General features: G+C 36.3%; 1 protein-coding gene across 1 annotated transcript in view; it reads right to left on the bottom strand.

The window, feature by feature from the left end:
- SAV1 (salvador family WW domain containing protein 1) overlaps positions 1-26,269 on the bottom strand; it is a 93,456-nt gene that overhangs the window by 45,679 nt on the left and 21,508 nt on the right. The window contains exons 3-4 of the mRNA XM_036736967.1: positions 9,559-9,823; positions 5,204-5,347 (exon numbers count right to left, since the gene is read on the bottom strand). Coding sequence (XP_036592862.1) covers positions 5,204-5,347; positions 9,559-9,823 — 409 coding nt within the window. The remainder of the gene's footprint in view (positions 1-5,203; positions 5,348-9,558; positions 9,824-26,269) is intronic.

Here is a 26,269-nt window from a genome sequence, read left to right as displayed (position 1 = left end):
TTTTGTCTAGAACTTGTCCGTTGCTTCACTGTCATGTTAGTCAATCTGCATTTCTCTAATCAAGAGTGATTAAGAGGGGGGTGGAGCCAAGATGGCAGCTGGAAAGCAGGGACTTGCGTGAGCTCCCCACCACGTCCCTCTAAAAACCTATAAAAAATGGCTCTGAACAAATTCTAGAACTGCAGAATCCACAAAATAGCAGAGGGAAGCAGGGATTCAGCCCAGGACAGCCTGGACAATCGCTGGATGAGGTGTATCGCGCATGGAGTGGAGGGGAGCAGAGCTCAGCATGGGAGGCAGCAGGACCAACCAGACCAGGAGCCAGGCAGGACAGGCCCTAGCACCCTGAATCAGTGAGCTGTGGCAGTTACCAGACTTCTCAACCCACAAACACCAAAGACAACAGAGAAGGTTAGTGGGAAAAGCTGCGGGGGACAGAGTTCGCGGTTCGGCCACCGCCCCAGTGGCAGCGGGGGAGATGCAGCTACAAAACCACAGCTGCAGTTACTTCTGGTCCCAGGCCCACATGGTGGGAAGAATTAAGTGGCGGATCAGAGCAGGAGTGCAGAGTCTGCTGAAGATTTGCGTCAGGTCTGGGTTGGTGGTTCTTGAGGAAGGAGGAGTGCTTGGGTGGCAGAGCTGGCTGTATAGAAATAGCTCTAAAATCAATGGCGCATCCCCTCAAGCTTGGAACAAAGTACTCTTTGCTCTACAAGCAGCCATACCACGCTGAAAAACTCAAGGGTCAAGTAAGTTGGCTGGGAACATGGCCAGGCAGCAAAAACACACCCAGATTCAGTCTCAGACTTTGGAATCCTTCTTTGGTGACAAAGAAGACCAAAACATATGCCCTGAGGAAGTCAACAAAGTCCAAGAGCCTACACCAAAAGCCTCCAAGAAAAACATGAACTGGTCTCAGGCAATGGAAGAGCTCAAAAAGGAGTTGGAAAAGCAAGTTAGAGAAGTAGAGGAAAAATTGGGAAGAGAAATGAGAATGATGTGAGAAAACCATGAAAAACAAGTCAATGACTTGCTAAAGGAGACCCAAAGAAATACTGAAAAAAATATTGAAGAAAACAACAATTTAAAAAATAGGCTAACTCAAATATCAAAAGAGCTCCAAAAAGCCAATGAGGAGAAAAATGCCTTGAAAGGCAGAATTAGCCAAATGGAAAAGGAGATCCAAAAGATCACTGAAGAAAATACTACCTTAAAAATGAGACTGGAGCAAGTGGAAGCTAGTGACTTTATGAGAAATCAAGATATTATCAAACAGAACCAAAGGAATGAAAAAATGGAAGACAATGTCAAATATCTCATTGGAAAAACCACTGACCTAGAAAATAGATCCAGGAGAGATAATTTAAAAATTATTGGACTACCTGAAAGCCATGATACAAAAAAGAGCCTAGATATCACCTTTCAAGAAATTATCAAGGAGAACTGCCCTGATATTCTAGAGCCAGAGGGTAAAATAGAAATTGAAAAAATCCGCAGATCACCTCCTCAGATCCCATAAAGAAAACTCCCAGGAACATTGTCGCCAAATTCCAGAGGTCAAGGAGAAAATACTGCAAGCAGTCAGAAAGAAATAATTTGAATATCGTGGAAAAGCAATCAGGATAACACAGGATCTGGCAGCTTCCACATTAAGGGACCAAAGGGCTTGGAATATGATATTCTGGAGGTCAATGGAGCTAGGATTAAAACCAAGAATCACCTACCCAGCAAAACTGAGTATCATGCTCCAAGGCAAAATATGGACTTTCAATAAAACAGAGGACTTTCAAGCTTTCTCAGTGCAAAGACCAGAGATGAATAGAAAATTTGACTTTCAAACATAAGAATCAAGAGAAGCATGAAAAGGTAAACAAGAAAGAGAAATCATAAGGGACTTACTAAAGTTGAACTGTTTTGTTTACATTCCTACATAGAAAGATGATGTGTATGATTCATGAGACCTCAACATCGTAGTAGCTGAAAGGAATATGCATATATATGTGTGTGTGTGTGTATATGTACATATATATATATACACACACATATGTGTGTCTATGTATGTATATATGTAGGTATACACACACACACACACACACACACACACACACACAAAGGGCACAGGGTGAGTTGAATATGAAGGGATGATATCTAAAAAAAAATTAAATCAATTTAAGGGATAAGAGAGGAATATATTGAGAGAGGGAGAAAAGGAGAGATAGAATGGGGTAAATTATCTCGCATAAAAGTGGCAAGAAAAAGTGGTTCTGTAGGAAGGGAAGAGGGGGCAGGTGAGGGGGAATGAGTAAATCTTGCTCCCATCAGATTTGACCTGAGGAGGGAATACCATACACACTCAATTGGGTATCTTACCCCACAGGAAAGAAGGAGGAAGAAGATATAAAAGGGGGGATGATAGAAGGGAGGGCAGATGGGGGGAGGAGGTAATAAAAAACCAACATTTTGAAAAAAGGACAGGGTCAAGGGAGAAAATTCCATAAAGGGGGATAGATTAGGAAGGAGCAAAACATAGTTAATCTTTCACAACATGAGTATTGTGGAAGGGTTTTACATAATGATACACATGTGGCCTATGTTGAATTGCTTGCCTTCTTAGGGAGTGTGGGTATGGAAGGAAGAGGGGAGAGAATTTGGAACTCAAAGTTTTAAAAACAGATGTTCAAAAACAACAACAACAAAAAAAAAAATTTTTTTCATGCAACGAGGAAATAAGATACACAGTCAATGGGGCATAGAAATTTATCGTGCCCTACAAGAGAAGAAGGGAAAGGGGGATGGGAGGGGAGTGGGGTGACAGATGGGAGGGCTGACTGGGGAACAAGGCAACCAGAATATACGCCATCTTTGAGTGGGGGGAGGGTAGAAACGGGGAAAAAATTTGTAACTCAAACTTTTGTGAAAATCAATGCTTAAAACTAAATATATTAAATAAATTTTTAAAATAGAGATGAAGAAAAAAAAAAGAATGATTCAGAGCACTTTTCCATGACTATAGATAGCTTTTCTTTCTTCTCCTGAAAACTTCCTGTTAATATTCTTTGACCATTTATCAACTGGAGAATGACTTGGGAGTCTTATAAATTTGACCCAGTTCCCTATATATCTGAGAAATAAAAAGGCCCTTGTCAGAGAAATTTGCTATAAATTTTCCACTTTCCTTCTAATTTTGGTTGCATTGCTTTTGTTTATACAAACAATTTTTTCATTTCATGTAATCAAAATTATCTATTATACTTCCCAGGATTCTCTCTCCCCCTCTCTCTTTCTCTCTCTCTCATTTGGTCATAAACTCTTCCTTTACCCATAGATCTGACAGGTACATTTTTCCATGCTCCCCTAATCTGCTTATGGTATCACTCTTTATGACTTGTATCTTGTACCCATTTTGACCTTATCTCAGAATACGGTATGAGATATTGGTCTATGCCTACTTCTGTCAAGCTGCTTACCAGTTTTCCCAGTAATTTTTGTTAGATAGTGATTTGTTGCCCTAAAAGTTGATATCTTTGGATTTATCAAATACTAGCGTATGGGATGGATAATTGTAAAGACTTCACAGGGTATGTCTAATGGAGTAGAAGAGGTTTTAGGATTTGGCTTTGTGATTTTGGAAGGTCAGGGCCTAGAACTATGGGCATGCCCTTCCTCCTCTCTCTCAGATGTTAGAAGATAATGAATTTTCTGTGAGCTATTTGTTCTCTGCTCCAGGAAGGTCTCTCCTGCACCCCCCCCCAACCCCATTTCTTCTCCTAGACTTTCAGATGCCACCCTGGCAGTTGAGTTCTGATAGGGAAAAACCTGAATGGACTGGATCAACCTTGGTCCTCTGTGTAGTTTTCATGCCTAGACTGTAAGCCCACCTCCCAGCCAATGGTGAGAAGGGATAGAGGTGGGTGGGGATCTTTTTCATTAAGAGTATAAATTAAGGCAGATTCCCTTTTACCTCGCCTCCTCCATTATGGAGGTGCGCCCAAATCTTGCAAGGTTTGTGAAATAAATTTACTTTGTTTCTCCTAAAGATGTCTCTCCTATTATTTAAAAATCCTGTCTCAAACACTAGATTACTATGATCATTTACTGTGTATTGCATACCTAATCTATTCAACTGATCCATCACTCTTATTTCTTAGCCAGTATCAGATTATTCCAGTGATTATCTTTTGTAATATTAAGGTAGCATTAGTGCCTACTATGTACCAGACATTGTGCTAAGTGCTAAAGATATAAATAAAGGCCCCCCCAAAAAAATTCATGTTCTCAAGGACCATGTTATTCACCTAGTCAATAAACATAAACTCCTCTGTTTGGTTTTTAAAACTCCTCACAAATAGGTTTTGACCTATACTTCTGGTCTTCTGACATATTGTTACTCTCTCTCTCAAGCCCTCTATCTTCCAGCTAAATTGGTCTCAATCATATCTCTTCACCTCCTGTCTTTGCAATAGATGTCTCCCATCCTTAGAATGTACTTTCTCCTTCCCTCTGCCTCTTAGAATCTCCAGTTTCATCTCCTATATGAAACTTTTCCTGATCTCTCTCATTGCCAATACTATCTTTTCAAAATTATCTCATATCTATTTTGTATATACATAGTACATCTTTCCAACTAAATTTTAAGTTCTTTGAAGGCAGAGGATATTTTGCTTTCGGTGATCTCTAGAACCTAACATAATGCCTAGCACATAATATTTACTTAATAAATGTTTGATTTTGGGGCAGCTAGGTAGCACAGTGAGTAGAGCACAGGCCCTGGAATCAGGAGGACCTGAGTTCAAATCTGGCTTCAGACACTTGACACACTTGCTAGCTGTGTGACCTTGGGCAAGTCACTTAACCCCAATTGCCCTGCCTTCCCCCCTCCGAAAAAAAGATAAAACCAATAAATGTTTGATTTCAAACAATCAAAGGCAACAATTGAATTTAATATTAATTAATAAATAAATAAACAATAAGTACAGAACTAAGTATCGCTTCAGTTAATCACCAAGATCAATGTTTATTGTCTTGGGCCACACTAAACTGAGAAAGTGCCAATGATTAAATCTCTATGCATCATGATCTGATTCCCTTTAATTACAAATATTATTAAATATTATTACTTGCATCACTACAAATATTCTATGCTATTTAATCTAATCTTATCAAAAGACAAAGTTTTTATTTTCTGAAATATAAAAGTACTTACTTCATAGGAGCCCGGGCATAAACCTGAAGCCAGTCAGGGATTTCTGCCGAATGATATGGATTTGCAGGTACCAGAAGGGACTGGCTTCTTTCAGCTTGTTGAGGTTGATATGTTACAGGAGGAGGCTGATCATACCGGGGTACACTATAAAAAGAAATTAACATTTATCTTTATGTGGGCCTTAAATCAATTTTTAAAGTTGTAAAGAATAACTACATCAATTTTAACTATCTATCAAGGCCTTTAAAAAGCTATTCAGTGAGTTCCTAGTGTAAATTTCTTGACCTTTCCTCACTGAAAAAGTGGATTTCTTCTTAAAATTGATCACAGAATCCCAATATTCATAATAAAACTGCCTTAAATGTGTTTTTAAAATTTTTAAATAATTTAGTCTGGTAGATTTTTCAAACTGTAATAAAAGAAGGACGGAATAGATGATCCTAAAGTCCCTTTCAGCACTAAAATTCTTTGGCTCATATATTCTTATATATAAAAACTTTTCTTAAATGCCTTATGGAAGAACTTTATTAAAATGCCAAACTGTAAAGGTGAAAGCCTTTGGTGGAAAGAATTTTAAAAGTATTCTATTTTAAATTTAGCTAACACCCTGTTTGAATTTAACTAGAAGCACTCATGGGACAGGTATTTTTTTTTTCTTTTAGGAGAATAAAAAATTGCTCCCTTCAGACAGGCAAGAATTAATGACTACTGAAATACAGAGCTGCCTCACAACATTATAAAATCTCCACTTTTCCCCACAGAGAGACACATAGGAGAAAGAGATGAATAGATATTACAAGTGGGTGAAAAATACGCCATGCAATTTCTTAAAAAAAAAAAACCAGCATAATATCTACAATTAAGTAAATAAAAAGGTAAGACTATTAAAATCTAGGTTCAAACAGTTATTTTAATAGTACAAGGAATAATATTCTACATAACACATAGTAATCTAATGTTAACAGTTATCAATTAAGTCAATTTTTTTTTAATTTAAATTATTTATTAACATATTTGGTTTTCAGCATTGATTTTCACAACAGTTTGAATTGCAAATTTTCTCCCCATTTCTACCCTCCCCCCCACTCCAAGATGGCTTATATTCTGGTTGCCCTGTTCCCCAGTCAGCCCTCCCCTCTATCACGCCCCTCCCCTCTCATCCCCTTTTCCCTTCCTTTCTTGTAGGGCAAGATACATTTCTACGCCCCATTGCCTGTGTATCTTATTTTTTAGTTGCATGCAAAAACTTTTTTTTGTTTTTGAACATCTGATTTTAAAACTTTGAGTTCCAAATTCTCTTCCCTCTTCCCTTCCCACCCACACTCCCTAAGAACTCGAGCAATTCAACCTAGGCCACACATGTATCATTATATATAACCCTTCCACAATACTCATGTTGTGAAAGGCTAACTACATTTTGCTCCTTCCCAACCCATCCCGCTTTATTGAATTTTCTCCCTTGACCCTGTCCCCTTTCCAAAGTGTTTGTTTTGATAACCTCCACCCCCATCTGCCCTCCCCTCCATCATCCCCCCCCTTTTATTTTTTTTTTATATCTTCCTCCCTCTTCTTTCCTGTGGGGTAAGATACCCAACTGAGTATGTATGGTATTCCCCCTCAGGCCAAATCTGATGAGACCAAGGTTCACTCATTCCCCCCTCACCTGCCCTCTCCCCTCCTCCCACAGAACTGCTTCCTCTTGCCACCTTTATGCGAGATAATCCACCCCATTCTATCTCTCCCTATCTCCCTCTCTCAGTATGTTGCTCTCTCATCCCTTAATTTCATTTTATTTCTTTTAGATATCTTCCTTTCATCTTCAACTCACCCTGTGTCTGCTCTCTCTCTTTTACATATATATATATGTATATATATATATATATATATATATATATATATATATATGTACACACACACATATATATGTACACATATATATATACATATATACACATATAAAAACACACACACATATATATACACATACATACACATACATACATATACACAGACATATACATACATACACATTCACTTATATATATATATATACATAAACATATATATACATATATGCATATTCCCTTCAACTACCCTAATACTGAGGTCTCATGAATCATACACATCATCTTTCCATGTAGGAATGTAAACAAAACAGTTCAACTTTAGTAAGTCCCTTGCAATTTCCGTTTGTTGATTACCTTTTCATGCTTCTCTTGATTCTTGTGTTTGAAAGTCAAATTTTCTATTCAGTTCTGGTCTTTTCACTGAGAAAGCTTGAAAGTCCTCTGTTTTATTGAAAATCCATATTTTGCCTTGGAACATGATACTCAGTTTTGCTGGGTAGGTGATTCTTGGTTTTAATCCTAGCTCCACTGACCTCCAGAATATCATATTCCAAGTACTTCGATCTCTTAATGTAGAAGCTGCCAGATCTTGGATTATTCTGATTATGTTTCCACAATACTCAAATTGTTTCTTTCTGGCTGCTTGCAGTATTTTCTCCTTGATCTGGGAGCTCTGGAATTTGGCCACAATATTCCTAGGAGATTTCTTTTTGAGGAAGCAATCTGTGGATTCTTTCAATTTCTATTTTGCCCTGTGGCTCTAGAATATCAGGACAGTTCTCCTTGATAATTTCTTGAAAGATGGTATCTAGGCTCTTTTTTTGATCATGGCTTTCAGGTAGTCCAATAATTTTTAAATTACCTCTCCTGGATCTATTTTCCAGGTCAGTGGTTTTTCCACGGAGATATTTCACATTGTCTTCCATTTTTTCATTCCTTTGGTTCTGTTTTATAATATCCTGATTTCTCATAAAGTCACTAGCTTCCACTTGCTCCAATCTAATTTTTAAAGTAGTATTTTCTTCAGTGGTCAAAAATTTTGGTCCTCCTTTTCCATTTGGCTAATTCTGCCTTTCAAGGCATTCTTCTCCTCATTGGCTTTTTGGAGTTCTTTTGCCATTTGAGTTAGTCTGTTTTTTAAGGTGTTGTTTTCTTCAGTGTATTTTTCAGTATTTTTTTGGGTCTCCTTAACAAGTCATTGACTTGTTTTTCATGGTTTTCTCGCATCCTTCTCATTTCTCTTCCCAATTTTTCCTCTACTTCTCTAACTTGCTTTTCCAAATCCTTTTTGAGCTCTTCTATGGCCTGGGGCCAGTTCATGTTTTTCTTGGAGGCTTTTGGTGTAGGCTCTTGGACTTTGTTGTCTTCTTTAGGCTGTATGTTTTGGTCTTCTTTGTCACCAAAGAAAGAATCCAAAGTCTGAGACTGAATCTGGGCGCGTTTTCGCTGCCTGGTCATATTCCCAACCAACTAACTTGACCCTTGAGTTTTTCAGTGGGGTATGACTGCTTGTAGACTAACGAGTTCTATGTTCCACGTTTGGGGGGCAAGTGCCAGCTGTGTCAGACCCCCACTACTCCTTCCCCAAGAACCCCCAGTCCAGACTGGGCTTAGATCTTCAACAGGCTGTTGCAGTCCTGCTCTGATCCGCCACTTAATTCCTCCCACCAGGTGGGCCTGGAACCGGAAGTAACAACAGCTGTAGCTGCCCCACCTCCGCTGCCCCCGGGGCTGGAAGCCGAACCGCGAACTCCTTCCACTCCAGCAGCTTTTCCCACTAACCTTCTCCGCAGTCTTTGGTGTTTGTGGGTCGAGGGGTCTGGTAACTGCCGCAGCTCACTGAATCAGGGTGCTAGGGCCCCCTCCGCCCAGCTTCTGGTCTGGATGGTCCACGCCGCTCAGGCTGGGCTCTGCTCCACTCCGTTCCCAGCTCCCAGCTCCCAGCTCCGAGCTCCGTGTGGAATAGACCTCACCCAGAGACCATCCAGGCTGTCCTGGGCTGGAGCCCTGCTTCCCTCTGCTGTTCTGTGGGTTCTGCCATTCTAGAATTGGTTCAGAGCCATTTTTTATAGGTTTTTGGAGGGACTCGGGTACGGAGCTCACTCTAGTCCCTGCTTACCAGCCGCCATCTTGGCTCCGCCCCCTTAAGTCAATTTTTTAGACACTTCTAACAAAGAAGAGCCTAACATAGTAAGATTCAGTCAGAAGATTTCAGATCCCAAGTTTTGAGACCACTGAAAGTAGCTAACAAGTAATTTTTCAAATAAAATCTTCATTTTATTTTTAAATACTACCTTATAAATAAAGTTAAGGTCAAAATTAAAATGTTACCTACTTCTTATTTCAAACTGTCTAAACTTCAAAAAGTTTTAAGACAGCTTAAAATACTTCCTTATAAATAAACCACAGATTTAAATAAGACTATAACATACAATTATTCTATACAAGAAATGAACACACACAAACACTGAACAAAAGAAAAAATAATGAGTATTACTAATACTCTACCTGGGAGCACATGGATGTCTATACTGTGCTCTCTTATTTATATGGTCTACATAATATCCAAATTCTGATGACTCAACTCGCTCCCATCCTGGAGGAAGTCCCTCTCGCTCAAGAGGATGGCTCCAATGAGTTGTGTTTGTGTTATGATCTATGTAGTATTTTCTTCCTCTGATTGTCCAGTCGACAGACCAGCCAGGAGGAAGGGGTACACCTTCAGAACTGTGGTTTAAATTCCCTAAAGATGTAGCAACAACCTTCCCAATGGCTGAAAAAAAAAAAAAGAGAGAGAATGACATCGGTTTTAGAAGTACTCTACAAAAAAAAATCTTCCCTGAGAAAAAATGCCAGAATTACACTCAGTATAAAGTACTTTTCACAAACCTTGCAAAATACCTATTTTTCTATCATATAAAAAGTATGAAGAAGGAAAAATTTAATGCAAAATTTTATACTTGATTGTTCACTATCACTAAGTGATTGCCATTAAGGTTTTCACAAAATTCTGTGGTGATGTAAATTACCACAGAATTCATTGATTGGTCTACTTTTTTAAAATTTATATCATTCTTGCAACACTCATGATTTAATGATACCACATATGATCTTCGATTGCTTCAAAATTCTGTGATTTATCCTCCAAGATACCAAGATATCCTCCAAGAACATAGATAACAAGCCTTTTGTGCCTATGAAATGCAGTAGTAGTTGACCACCTGGTGGCCAAGCTTCCATATTACCATTTAAAATTTTAGTGGTTAGTCCTCAGACAAAACAACATAAACACTGCTAAGTCAGCTCCTATAGATTCAATTATCTTATCTATGCTGATGATTCTCAGATCTATTTATCCAGCTCTAACTTTTCTGCTGACCTCCAGTCTCACATCTCCAACTGCCTATACACATCTAGAAATGGATATCCTATAGGCATTGTAATCTCAACATGTTCAAAACTGAACTCCTTATCTTCCCACCAAATGTTCTCCAGTTCCTAACTTCTTTAAAGTTGTCAAAGGCACCACCCACTCACCCAGGTGTCATCCTTTACTCTTCATTTTCTCACACCCTGCCCCATATACAATCTATGACTGAGTCCTATCAATTTTATCTTCATAATATTTCCTGCATATAGCACCTTCTCTCCTCTGATACTCTACTGCAGGACCTTATCCCATCATACCTGGTTCACTCTAATAACCTGTTGGTCAGCTGCCTTACAAAAGTCTCTTCCAACCAGAGGCCATCCTCCACTTAGCTGCCAAAATGATTTTCCTAAAACACAGTTCTGACCTATTCTATAAGGTCCTGCCACTTCCTATCATCATTAAGATAAAATATAAAATCCTCTGCTTGGTATCCAAAAAAACTTCATAACCTGCATGCCATCCCCCCTCACCCTGCACTTTTCCTATCTTCTTATATTTTACTTAGCTTATTCATTCTCACATATTCTGTGGTTCTTTGACACTGGTCTCTTTGCTGTCCCTTAAACATCTCCTCTCAAACCCAGGCATTTTCACTGGCTGTATCTCATACCCGAAATGCTCTCCCTCCTCATCTCTGCCTCTGCTTTCCTGGCTTCCTTCAAGTCAAACTAATTTTTTTTTCAAAGTAAAAATCTCACCTTCTACAGGCAACCATTCCTGATTCTCCTTAAATCTAGTTCCATCCATTAATTATCTCTAATTTATCCTGATTATACTTGTTTGTACATAGCTGTTTGCATGCTGTTTTCCCATTAGACAGTAAGTTCCTTGAGAGTAGATGTCTTTTCCCTTTTTTGTATCCACAGCAGTTAATAAAGTGTCTGGAATGTAGTTGGTTCTTAACAAATTTTTAATGGATGTCTGACTGAATTTTTCACTTCACTGGTACAGGGAATTTCCAGGTAAAGAATTTCCCTCTACCAGTGCAGGTTGGGCACTTGTTACACAATTTATAATACTAAAGAACTCTGTAGAACACAAAAAAGTTAAATATCTTACCAGGATCACACAGTCAACACATGTCAGAGGCAGAACTTGGACACAGGTCTCCCTGGCTTTGAAATTAGCTCCCTATCTATTACCCCACACTGCCTCTCTGCTGTGCCCTTAGCCAAGGAAAGGGTAGAGCAGGAAGAAGGAAGAAATGAAATAATATTAGCAAATAGATCTAACTGCAACCATTATAGGCTTCAATACTTCAAACTGCATTATTTTCATCCAAGAATCCCCATATACTTTTAAAAACCAATGCTGTAGTTAATTCCTAAACTTAAATTTCAATTAATTTCCTCAGAAAAATTCTGAAGTCACTGTCCATGTGTGTCTGTGTATATATATATATATTCATACATAGACACACATGTTAAACTTAGTCTTATTTAAATATACTGAGTCACAATTACAATTTTATTTCTATTAAAATCTTATTTCTATGATGCTTTCATTTTACTTCTGCACTTGAGGAGTCTTTTTAACTTTTTAAACCTCACTTTCTACAACCACAAATTACTGGACTGGATTCCATGATCTCTAAGGTCCCACATCCAACCGTGAATCTACAATTCTATTATTCCAATGGCTGATTCTAAATGGTACTTTAATAAATATAAAATTACTGTAGCTGTTTATCATCCATTTGCAGTTATATCCATTTAAATATAAGCTACTTGAGGACAAACACTGTTTTACCCCTACTGTGTATGCCAGTACTTACCACAGTGCCTAGAACATACGAAGCACTGAATAAATGTTTGCTGACTTCCTAAAAGGTTAGATTATAATGTCATCTAATAAGGTCAAAGTGCTACTTTCAATTAATTGGTTTTTATCTATTCAACAGCCCAAATTTGCATTCCTAATTCTGACCCTGTGTCCTAGAAATGAAGGCAATTGATCACAAGAATTTTATATCTTATTTTTAAAGGACAAAAAAAATTCAGTGTGAGTTGACAGGAAAATAAATGTTTGCCCCAGAATTAGAAACTTTGCCCCCAAATCCTTCTTTTAAGTTAGTATATAAGATTTGTTACTCTCCCTAAAAAATATACAATGTTTAGGAGCATTTCTCAAACTTTATGCTGTGGCTGAACTCAACTTTAAATAAAATGGCATAAACCTTACAGGCAAACTTATTAGACTTATTCTTGAATTTGAACAAAGAGGTGAAATAAATATTTATAGTAAAACCAAAATGAATAAATAAAAACACTGACGATTGTACATACAATCTTCTGAGATGTTGATTATATATTATGTATTCATTTCAATGACTAATGGTCAATCAATAAGAAACCAACATTTTATGTCATGTATTGATTTTGAAAATCTCTAATAGTTTAAGCAGTATGATTGATTGATCAAAACAACCAAGTCAGGGCAGCTAGGTGAACTAGAAAAGATTATATTTATTTCACATCTGTTCATGGTATACTCACAAAAACTGACTATGTATTAAGGGAAAAAAATCTCAATAATAAATGCATAAAAGCATAAATATTAAATGCATCTTTTCTGGCTAAAATGCATTAAAATTACTTCCAAAAAACAATATTTAAAGCATATGTTAAAAACAAATTAGAAACTAAATAGCAATCCTAACAAACCAAAGATAGGAACAACAATTTCATTAAAGATAACAACCATAATGAAATAACCTACCAAAATTTGTGGGATGCAGCCAAAATAGTACTTAAGTGAAATATTATATCTCTAAATGTTTACATCAATTAAAAAAAAGGGAGGAGTTGATCAATGAATTGGGCATGCAACTAAAATAAAACAAATCAAAAAAGTTTTAAAACCCCAAATAACATCAAAATAAAAATTGCAAAAATCAAAAGAGAGATTAACAAAAGTGAAAGTAATAAAATCACTTGAGAAATAAAACTAATTTTTATAAAAACAACAATAAAATAGATGACACTAGCTAATTTGAATTTTTAAAAAGAAAGAAAATTACCAGTATCAAAATTGAAACAGGTGAATTTGCAAACATGAAGGAAAAATAAAAACAGTAATTGGGAGTCATTTTGCCAGACTAAATGCCAGGAAAAATAATAACCTAAATGAAATGGATGAATGTTTACAAAAATATAAACTGCCCAGATTAACAGGACAGGAAATAACCCTATCTTAAAAGAAGAAAGTGAATAAGCCATAAATGAACTCCCAAAAGGAAAAAAAAAAAAAAGGACAAAATGTATTTCCAAATGAATTCTATCAAACATTTAAAGAACAATTGATTCTAATACTACATAAATTGTTTGAAAAAATAGATAAAGGCGTCCTACCAAATTATTTCAATGATACACATCTGATCATGATACCCAAACCACGGAGAATCAAAACAAAAAAAAAAACTATAGACCAATAAATACTGACACAAAAAATTTTAATAAAATATCAATGAAGAGATTATATTGTATCGCAAAGATCACACACTATAACAGGCACTGATTTATATCAGGAATGCAGGAATGGTTCAATATTAGGAAAACTACAAGTACAAATGGCAATACTAATAACAAAAACAATAAAAATCATATGATTATTTCAGCATATGCAGAAAAAGCTTTTGAAAAATACAATGCCCATTCCTGTTAAAAAAAAGAAAACAAAGGAAAAATGGAGGTTTCCTTAAGATGAGTAGTATGTATATGAAACCAAGAATCAGCATTATCTATAATGGACTTAGGCTTATAAACTATAAACTTCAAGAAACATTAGGAGTGAAGCAAGAATGTCCATCCTCACCGTTCCTATTTGATATTTTACCAAAAACACTAGGTTTGGCAATAAAACAAGAAAAAGGAGTTGAAGAAATGAGCAGATGCTAAGAGGAATAAAAACATCACTTTTTGCTGATAATGTGATGATTTCATAAGAGAACCCTAGAGAATAAACTAAAAAATTAAGTGAAACAATTAATAACTTCAGTAAAGTTGCAGGATATAAAATAAACTCATACAAATCATTAGCATTTCTGTACATTATCAACAAAATCCAGCAAGAAAGAGAAAAAAATTCCATTTATAATAACTACAGACAGGGTAAACTACTTGGGAGTCTACCTACTGAGGCAATTACAACAGCTTTATTAACACAATTATAAAACGTTCTTTACAAAACAAAGACACATCTAAATAATTGGCAAAATATTAATTGCTCATAGGCAGGCTGAGTCAACATGATAAAAATGACAATACTACTTAAATTATTTAGTTATTCAGTACCAAACCAATCAAACTATCAAAATATTACTTTATAAGGCTAGAAAAAAATAATAACAAAATTTGTATGGAGGAACAGGTCAAGAGTATCAAGGGAACCAATGAAAAAATGTGAAGGTTCTTAATGCTTATTGGCAGAGCTGTGAACTGGTTCTGCCATTTTGGAAAGCAATTTCTAAGGAAATCTAATTCTGAAAGATTTAAGAACTCTGATCAACACAACGACCAATTCCAAGACTCACAATGAAACATGTTATCAACCCCAGAGAGCTGATAGATTCAAAATACGGGTCAAAACATATGGTTTTTTTCATTCCTTTATTTTTTTTTTTGGACATGTCTAATATGGGAATTTGTTATATATAACAGACTATTTTTCTTGCTTGCACTATGGATGGGGCAAGGGGATGATAAGGAAGATAATTTAGATTTGAAAATTAAATTGAATTTGTAAAGAAAAATGAAATACAATGAGGACAACAAGGTGGTGCAGTGGATAAAGTACTGGGCCTGGAGTAGGGCCTCCTAGTAGCTGTGTGACCCTGAGTAAGTCAATTAACATGTATGCCTGCTTCTTCAACTATAATAAGGAAATAACACCATCAACCTCCCAGGGTTGTTGTGAGAATCAAAAGACATAATGATTGCAAATTAATACAATGCTTGGCCCATAATAAGCCCTATATAAAAGCTAAGTTTTTATTGTCATCATCACTATCATTATTTCATTGAACTCAAAAGGGAAATTAGGAAAGGACTAGAACAAAGTGAGAGTTTAAGAGTGAGGGCAGGACAGGTGAAGGAAAACAAACTCAAATGTATGTGAAGAGGTGAAAGGAGGATTAAAAGGAATGGAAGAGTAAAATCCTGGGATTGGGTTGCAGGAAAAGGGAAGAGATGAGCTAGAGAGCAGAAACAGGTTTATAGATTATACATTTATACATTATAGATTATACATTTATAGATCATAAATAAAATGTGGTAAGAGAGAGGGAGTTTGGCTAACTCCCTCTCTCTTACCACCTTCTTATTTGTGAAGAGAAGAAAAAGCAAAAGACAGGATCAAGGAAAATATAATGAATAATAATAACCATGACGTGAATGGGATTAACTCAACCATAAAATGAAATACATTAGCTTTATTTATTTATAATGACACATGCTTAACCTTTATTTATCTCAACTACCTCATCTGTAAAATGGGGATAACAGAACCTATTCTTGTTGTAAGGATTAAATAAGATAATACAAATTAATCAGCAAACATGTATTAAGCAGTAACTATGTGCTAGGCACTGTGCTAAGCACTTGGTAAGTATTTAGCACCATGCCTGACAGCTAATAAGTGCTACATAAATGCTAAATATTATTATTATTAAGATTTACAAAGATTTAAAATGAGCGGCTAAAGCCAAATCTATTATGCTTCCAATAAATTCAAAAAGGCAAAGGGAGCAATAATGATTTTAGACAAAGCTACAGTAAATACAAATATAATAAAAAGAGATAAGCACAGAAATTCCATTATGCTTAAAGGTACCGTATATAATAAAGCAACATCAATATTTAATATATACATATCAAATAACACAGCATTGAAATACTTGAAAGAAAATTAATTAAACTGGTACATTGCTGATAGAGCTGTCAGTCACTTCAGAAAGCAATTTGGAGTTACATAGACAAAGTGACTAAAATCCGCAGAGATTACACTTATAAGGTAAAGAAAAAGGCACGATATACCAAAAAATTATTTTATAGAGCTAGAAAAAAACAATAAAATTCATCTGGAAGAATAAAAAGTGCAGAATATCAAGGGAAAAGAATATCAAGGAAAAGAAATGCTAGGGAAAGTGGCCTAGTCATACCAGATCTATTTGGTACTGACTAAGAAACAGAGTAGTAGATCAGTGGAACAGGTTAGGTACACAAGACACAGCAGTCAATGACTATAGTAATCTATTGATTGATAAACCCAAAGACTCCAGCTTCTGGGATAAGAGCTCACTATCTGACAAAAACTGCTGGGACAACAGGAAAACAGTATGGCAGAAACTAGGCATAGACCAACATCTTACACCGTATACCAAAATAAAATCAAAATGGACATATGATTTATATATAAAGGCTGATACTATAAGCAAACTGGAAGAGCAAGGAATAGTTTAGTGTCAGATTTATGGAGAATGGAAGAATTTATTACCAAACAAGGGATAGAGAACATTATGAAATGTAAAATGGATATTTTTGATTATATTAAATTGAAAAGTTTTTGCACAAACAAAGCCAATGCAACCAAGATTAGGAGAGAAGCAGAAAACTGGGAATATTTATAACCAGTGTCTCTGATAAAGACCTCATTTCTAAAATATATAGAGAAGTTAGTCAAATTTATAAGAATACAAGTCATTCCCCAATTGATAAATAGTCAAAGTATACGAACAGGCAGTTTTCAGTTAAAGCTATCAATAGTCATATGAAAAAATGTTCTAAATCACTATTGATTAGAGAAATGCAAATCAAAACAACTCTTAGGTACCACATCTCTCCTGTCAGATTGGCTAACATGACAAAACAAGAAAATGATAAATGCTGGAAAAGATGTGGGAAAATTGGAACACTAATGTATTGTTGGTGGAGTTGTGAATAGATCCAACCATTCTGGAGAGCAATTTGGAATGAGGCCCAAAGGGCTATAAAAATGTGAATACCCTTTGACCCAATAATACCACTTCTAGGTCTGTATCCCAAAGAGATCATACAAATGGGAAAAGGACCCACATGTACAAAAATATTTATAGCAACTCTTTTTGTGGTGGCCAAGAATTGGAAATTGAGGTCCATCAGTTGTGGAATGGCTGAACAAGTTGTGGTATATGAATGTAATGGAATACTACTGTGCTATAAGAAATGATGAACAGGTGGACTTCAGAAAAACCTGGAAAGACTTACATGAACTGATGCTAAGTGAAGTGAGCAGGACCAGGAGAACACTGCACACACAGTATCAGCCACAATGTGTGATGACTAACTTTGATAGACTTATCTCTTCTTAGCAATGCAAGGATCCAAAACAACTTCAAAAGACTCATGATGGAAAATGCTATCCATATCCAAAAAAAGAACTATGGAGTCTGAATGCAGATTGAAGTATATAATTTGCTATCTTTTTGTTATCTTTTTTTTCTTTTTCTATTTTTTTTCTTCTTTCTCATGGTTTCTACCATTGGTTCCAATTCTTCTTTACAACATGACTAATGTGAAAATAGGTTCAATATGAATGTATATGTAGAGCCTATATCAAATTACATGCTGTCTTGGGGTATGGCAGAGAGGAGAGATGGGGAGAAGATTTGGAACTCAAAATCTTATGGAAGTGAATGTTGAAAACTTAAAATAAATAAATAATTTTTTAAAAAAATTAAAGAGAAAAGACACCATATACATCAAAATATTTGTAGCAAAACTTTCTGTGATAGCAAAAAAAAAATGCAAACCTAAACAAATCATGGTACATAAATGTAATGGGATATTACTGTGCTGTAAGAAATGACAAATATGATTAATACAGAGAAGCATAGAAATATTTACATGAACTGATACAAAATTAAGTAAAAACCATTATATTACAATAACTACAATGATATAAACAAAAAGAACTATAAAACAATCAAAATTGAATGCTGCATCTAGGTGTCCACTTCAAACAGTTTTTTAAACAACTGAAACCACCAAGATATCAACAAAAATATTTTTATGTGACAAAATGGACAATTTTAGGAAAAACTCTGATGACCTCTAACCTGATATAGAATGGAACTAAGACAACAATTTATTCCATGGCAAAATTATGGAGAAAAACAGCCTTAGAAGACTTTAGAATTCTGACCAATGCAATGATAAATCACAAGTCCAGTAAACTGGAAACTAAACACAACACCCACCTGTGCCACATAGTGTAAAATAAAATACTTATTTTTAAACATTGTGGATGCACAATAATTATTTATTGATAAAAGAAAAAAAGATACTGCATTATTTTAGAATTATATTAACTTGAGTAATAAAGCAATGTTTAATCCATTTTTAAGCTGACAGGCATTTTCTGTAATAAAATTAAGAATGTGCAACATCAATTTCTTTTTTCATAATGGCAATAAATTTGTTTACAATAATGTTATCAGTATTTAATTTTTATGGGATTATCTTGCCCCACTTTGGCTCTTGAGAATTTAACTAAGTGACAAATTTGAGTAAATTTTTCTCAAACTTTATTATATTCCCAGAGTTACTCTTTGATAATGCCAAGGACACATAATGACAAATGACTTGATAATGAAAAGTTTTCCTACATATATTGTGTTCATAGGGCTTCTCTCTAATATGTGTTCTCTGATGTTAAGATGTTTTCTCTGGATATAAGCTATTTGGCTTCTTTGTATTATGAATTTTCCAATGTGCAAGGGGTAAGAAGTCAAAAGCAGTTTTGTAACACTCACTACATTAAGGACTCTCCTTTGTGAATAATTAGATACATCCTAAGGTGAAGGTTATATCTAAACGTTTTCCCATATTCATTATAATGAAAGAGAAATGTGTTCTCTGACAGTGAGCCAGGACTGAATGGTCAAAAAAACATACTTTCCATATTCATTACGGAAAAGTGCCTCTTTACTATTATTCTGTTATCCGGGTCTCTTTTCTTACCAGATTTTTTTGAGGGAGGTTTGATTGACAAGTGCACAAAACATCTCCCTTTTCTTCAAGTATATTATTCTCTTTCTTCAGAAAGACAATTCTGGGTCTTTCTATTAATATTCCTGGTAATGCTACTTGAGAAATTTTCTACTTTGAAGTTGATTCCTTCATCTCAGAACAACTCTTCTAGTCTAGAGAGGTATTTCTTAGGACTTCTCTTAAATTCTCTGCGTATCCAGGTATCCAAGGCTCTTCACCTTGCTCAAACTGGAAGATCACACCAGATTTTGAAATAGAAAGCCAATGAGATATGGTTTCTATAGTTCTCCACCATCTCATCAGCTGCCTTTACTCCTCTTGGATCGAAGTTAAGGGCCACATGGTTGGATGTTACTGATTCATGGGACCTGGCTGTCAAGAACACAGGAGCCATTTTTTTATTTTCTGTATTCTTCTCCTCAAGACAGAATCCTGAGAATCCTGTTTTCACATATTTTGTTGTTCAGTTGTTTTTCAGTCATGTTCAATTCTTGATGAACCCATTGGGGTTTTCTTTCTTCCTGATTCCAGATCTGGCACTCTATCCACTGTGCCACCTAGCTGTCTTCACACGTGTGTCAAATTTTCCTCACTATCTTCTGGACATTGGATATTGCCAATGCAATACCCACAGCAACTGATATGAATATGCAAGCAAATTGCCAGGTTTGAACCACAAGATATAACAGACTCTCATAATTGAAGGCAAAACTAAAACATTTATTCAAACACCAGAAAGCAAAATCTATCACAGCAACAAAGAAATGTATACACATTTTTAATAGTAATTAAGGTGGAACTTTTTGCTTTTCTTCTCTTAAGTGCCTTTAATGATTCTCGCCTTTGTTTGAATGGGGCAAATAAAGGGGATCTTTTTGTCTTGGAGTACTTCTCAGCACTGAGACAACTGGGAGTCACTGATTTGTATATGATGTGATCCTGGGGATGGAGAACTTTCCCAGTCGCAGCCTGGGTGAGGTCAAAGCCCTCAGGGCTCCAAACTGGATATAATTGAGGAGAGCTTGGCATTTGATTTTTGGGGCACACTCACGGAAGGAGTGTTGAGACTCTGGGCAAGCTGCAAACTGCCCCTCAGCTTTGCAACCTAGAAGTTGGCACTGGTAACTATGTATTGTGATTTGAATCAGACAAGGTCTGTCTGTTAATGTTTGTAATTTCTGTTGGTATTTGCCTTGAAGTTCAGGGTGCTGGCTTTTTCCACTGAACTAAGTGAATGATATTTGTATGCTGGATTAAAGTAAGATTGTAAACTCCTTAATGTTGCTTTCCTTAGTAAAGCAGATCAAAGAACCTGTGTTGGCAGCTTTCTGGGTGCTGGTTGTTGGTGAGTCTTGCACGCCCACAGCAGCTGCTAGCCGGATTGTTGAAACAACATTATTAATGCAGGGGGCACCAACATCCCCAAGCCTTTCTTCCATTAGGCCTTCCTTTCATTAGACAGAATTAGCCAAATGGAAAAGGAGGTCCAAAACACCACTGAAGAAAACACCACCTTAAAAATTAGATTGGAGCAAGTGGAACCTAGTGACTTTATGAGAAATCAAGAGATTATAAAACAGAACCAAAGGAATGAAAAAATGGAAGACAATGTCAAATATCTCACTGGAAAAACCACTGACCTGGAAAATAGATCCAGGAGAGATAATTTAAAAATTACCGGACTACCTGAAAATCATGATCAAAAAAAGAGCCTAGACATCATCTTTCAAGAAATTACCAAGGAGAACTACCCTGATATTCTAGAACCAGAGGGGAAAAAGGAAATGGAAAGAATCCACTGATCGCCTCCTGACAAAGATTCCAAAAAGAAAACTCCTAGGAATATTGTCGCCAAATTCCAGAGCTCCCAAATCAAGGAGAAAATACTTGCAAGCAGCCAGAAAGAAACAATTTGAGTGTTGTGGAATCACAATCAGCACAACACAAGATCCAGCAGCTTCTACATTAAGGGATCAAAGGGCTTGGAATATGATATTCTGGAGGTCAATGGAGCTAGGATTAAAACCAAGAATCACCTACCCAGCAAAACTGAGTATAATGCTCCAAGACAAAATATGGACTTTCAATAAAATAGAGGACTTTCAAGCTTTCTCAATGAAAAGACCAGAGCTGAATAGAAAATTTGACTTTCAAATACAAGAATCAAGAGAAGCATAAAAAGGTAAACAAGAAAGAGAATTCATAAGGGACTTACTAAAGTGGAACTGTTATGTTTACATTCCTACATGAAAAGATGATGTGTGTAATTCAGGAGACCTTTCTCAGTATCAGGGGAGTTGAAGGGAATAGGGACAGAGGGCACAGGATGAGTTGAATATGAAGGGATGATATCTAAAAAAATGAAATAAATTTAAGGGGTGATAGAGGAATATATTGAGAGAGGGAGAAAGGGAGAGAGAGAATGGGATAAATTATCTCACATAAAAGTGGCAAGAAAAAGCAGTTCTGTTGAAAGGGAAGAGGGGGCAGGTGAGGGGGAATAAGTGAATCATACTCTCCTTGGATCCAACTCGAGGAAGAAAGAACATACACAGTCAATTGGGTATCTTATTCTACAGGAAAGTAAAGGGAAGGGTATTAAAAAAAGGGGGGGATGACAGAAGGGAGGGCAGATGGGGGAGGAGGTAATCAAAAGCAAATGCCTATGAAAAGGGACAGGGTCAAGGGAGAAAACTGAATAAAGGGAGCCAGGATAGGATGGAAGGAAATATAGTTAGCCTTCACAACATAAGCATTGTGGAAGTGTTTACATAATGATACATGTGTGATCTATGTTGAATTGCTTGCCTTCTTAGGGAGGGTGGGTGGGAAGGGAAGAGGGGAGAGAATTTGGAACTCAAAGTTTTAAAAGCAGAAGCTTAAAAAATTTTTGAAAAGTTGGTTTTTGCATGAAGCTGGGAAACAAGATATATAGGGAATGGGGCATAGCAATCTATCCTGTCCTACAAGAAAGTAAGGGGAAATGGGATGGGGGGTGGAGAAGTGGGGTGAAAGAGGAGAGGGCTGACTGAGGAATAAGGCAGTCAGAATATATGCCATCTTGGAATGGGGGGGAGGGTAGAAATGGGCAGAAAATGTGTAACTCAAATTCTTGTGGAAATCAATGTTGAAAACTAAAATATTAAATAAAAAATACAGTAAAAAAAATTTTAAAAAATCAAAGAGAAAAAACTATGAATTCCTTCACATAATCCAGATCTGCACAAGAAGAATGATGGAAGCCTGCTAACACTGAGCAGAAACAAGCCAGTGGGGCAGAAGTCAAGAGCACTGAGCACAGGGAAGGAAGCCACAACAGGACATATGGCTAGTATAGCACCCAGGCAACTTTATACTAGAACCTGAACAGGTTCTAGCATCAGACCAATGCTCAAGGACAGAGGGTTAGGGAAGCACAGAACACAGGGTCTTTGCAGGAGGTCTGCTATCTGAGCAGTGGAGATGGGTACTATTAGGACCAAGAAAGGGATATAAGTAAATTCAAAAATTTATTTAATCTAAAATTAATCTCTAAAAATTAATTATTTATTCAATTCAGAAGTCATGAAACAAATAAAGAGTTAGTGAAATAAAGGAAAGGCAGCAGAGTCTGGCTGTAACAGTTAAGAGCTGATAGGAAGCTTTTATAAGTCTTAAGGATGTAGTTAAGAAATAAGATTACAAACACTCACAAGTAGTTCAACAAAGGCTGAGCTCCCCTATCAGTGTTAAGAAAAAAAGTATTACTACAATGATTTGCAAACAGTATGAGATGTTTCCATTTCTGCTACAGCCAAGTAACTGTTTCTCCTTCTAGAAGAAAAAGTTAATGACTTGAGGAATGCCTATCTAAATTCCAGGTTACCAGGAACAATAAAATGTTTCTTTAGAAAAATAGAAATTGAGTTTCAATGGGAAAAAAAAAAGAATTGTAAGTGGCAAAAGGGAAATTTGAGCCTCCTCTGGATTTTGTAAAGTAGAATAAAATAACACCAATGAAGAAAGGAAGGAAAAAACAACTGTACATTTGAAGGTAAAAAAACAACTGTACATTTGAAGGTTAAAAAAAAAATCTACGTGCAGGCTCTTCCTGAAGGCAGATGGATGCTCTGAAGAAGAGAGCCCCAATTCAGGAACTAAAGTGGGACAGATGAATAAAACAAAAAAGACGCTGCACAGTATAAAATTACTTTATAAATCAAGAGATGCCCAAAAATATACCCCAGATGGAAAGAGTAACTCCACAGCAACTGAAAAACAAAAAAAAAAAAAAAAGAAAATGAATTTTCCATAAGGCCTAAATAAATTACTTAGAAGAAATGAAATAATATAACATGAAATTTAAAACTCAGGAGAAAAGAATTAAAAGAAATATAAGGAACCTGAAAGGGAAAGTAGTAAACTTCATCCAAGTATGGGACTCCCTGAAACTAGATTAATCCAAACAGAAATCAGTGACTCCATGAGACAATAAGAAATACTGGAACAAAATCAAAAAATTGAAATAATTGGAGAAAATGTAAAATATCTGATATCACAAACAATTGACCTGGAAAACGGGTCAAGGAGACATAATTTAAGAATGATTGGACCATTTGAAAAACATGGCTTCTAAAAAAAAAAAAATCCTTTATCTGAGAAAATATAAACAAAAATTACCCAGATTTTTTAAAATTAGAGGGCAAAGTGAAGATAGAGAGAATCCATCAATCACCTCCCAAAAGAAACCCCAAAAGGAAAGTCCCAGGAACATCATAACAAAATTCCAGAACTTCAATGTTGAAGTAAAAATACTGTTAAGTCTCCAGAAAAGAAATTCAGAGATGCCAGTCAGAATCACAGAAGACCATACAGCTTACACCCCCCTCCAAAAAAAAAAAAAAACAACACAGACCTGAAAATCTTTGAATATAAGAATTCCAAAAAGCCACAATACAGCCTTACAAACAAGTATAACTTACTTAACCTGGGGAAATGGATCTTTAATGGAATGTAGAACTTTCAAGTATTTCTGATAAAAAGATTGGAACCAAGAAGGAACTTCGAAATATAATATCAAGAGAGAAGAGAAACCTAGAAAGGTAAATGTATTTGAGCAATTGAAAGAATCTGTATGATGACGCAGGCCTGACACTCAACCGGGGAAAACTAAGAGTAGGGAAAAAATGTGCCCCTTAATGTTTTCAAACAGTAGAGAGAGCAACTTAAATAAGAAAAACAGAGAATATGGGTACGGATTCTGTTTCAAAATGAGGGAAAGAAGAGAAGTTAAAAGCAATATACTAGAATAGAAAGGAAGAATGGGGTAGAACTTGCTGTTTTTCATAGAGGTAGAAAAGGAGAATAATTTACAAACATGGAGAAGTGGTTGGAGGGAACCGGTAACAGCTGAAACTGATTCATCTGAAAAGGACAAAGAGAGGTGAACACACAGTTTATAGTATAAGTTCATCAAACTCACCAAGAAAGAAGGCAGGGCCCCCAGGGGAGGAAATCAGAGGGTGGATAACACTAGAGAGAGAACAGCTTCAAGGAAAGCACACTTCCTAATCCTAAAGCAGAGATCACATGGGGGGAAAAATTGAATCTAAGGAAGTGCCTATCTATTGAGTAATGAATGAACAAATTGTATTATATGATAGTGATGGAATATTATTTCACTGTAGGAAATGATTAAAAAAAACCAAAATTTCAGACAATTTGGGATAGTACGAACTGATGAAGACTGAAGTGAGAATCAGGAAAATGATTTACACCAGGAAAACAACACTGAAAAGAAAGACAACTCTGAAAGACTAGAAATCTGATTAAAGCAATGATCAACCACATCTTCAGGAGACCTATGATGAAACATAAAACTTACCTATTAACCTGCTAATGGATTCAAGGTATAAAAAGACACATACATTTTTGACCAGGATCATTGTGTGGAACCATTTTGCTTGACTGTGCTATTTGTTACAAGGTACAAAGGGAGAGTGGGAGTTAGGGGATGAAAAGTTAGCAACAGTTAAGCTAAAAAGAGAAGCCCATTGAAATATTAAGTACACAATAGAGAACAGACGTTCAGATGGAAACACAAACAAGCCTAAGAGTTTTTTTTTTTTAAGTAATGTGTGGCCAAGTCACATGAGCAATGTAAGATGGAGGACCAGACATTTTCTCCCATACCCCCGTGATCTCTCAAACCTATCCAAAACAAAAATTATGTGCCAAACTTCAGCTCATTCCATGGTATAGGAGACCCAGAATTCAAAAGAAGAGTAAAAGAAAAATCAAAACCCAGGAACTGACACTCATTGACCCTGAGTTCACTCAGTATCCCCTTACTCCACCCCCACTGTACCCCCAGACCTCTCATGCAGAAAGGTTGAATTAGCAGACCCAAGGGCATGATACAGGCATACTCAAAACCCACTCCTGCACTGAAATGCTCCCCCTTCCCTTTTTCCAATGCTTTAGACCCTAGCTTCAGGCTATGAAAATTTAATCAGGCCTCAACAGCCCATTTGGCCACAGTTCTTCAGGAGCAAAAATCTGCCAGGGGCTGCAACCCAGAAGCACCAGTGCTGCCAAGTTCAGTTGAGGAGAGTAGAGAGCAGAGTAAGAAGCTTAAAGAAAGAAAGGAAGGCTTGGAACATCTTCTGTGGAGAGCACAGTAGAGAATCAACTAGGAAAGATTAGAGAGGCAGTCAAGGCTTAGTTTAGGCAAGGCTTAGGATTAAAACCAAGAATCACCTACCCAGCAAAACTGAGTATT

The sequence above is a fragment of the Trichosurus vulpecula genome, chromosome 8 (genome assembly GCF_011100635.1).
Source record: "Trichosurus vulpecula isolate mTriVul1 chromosome 8, mTriVul1.pri, whole genome shotgun sequence".
NCBI classification, from domain to species: Eukaryota; Metazoa; Chordata; class Mammalia; order Diprotodontia; family Phalangeridae; genus Trichosurus; species Trichosurus vulpecula.
This window is presented reverse-complemented; position numbering and strand designations above follow the sequence as displayed.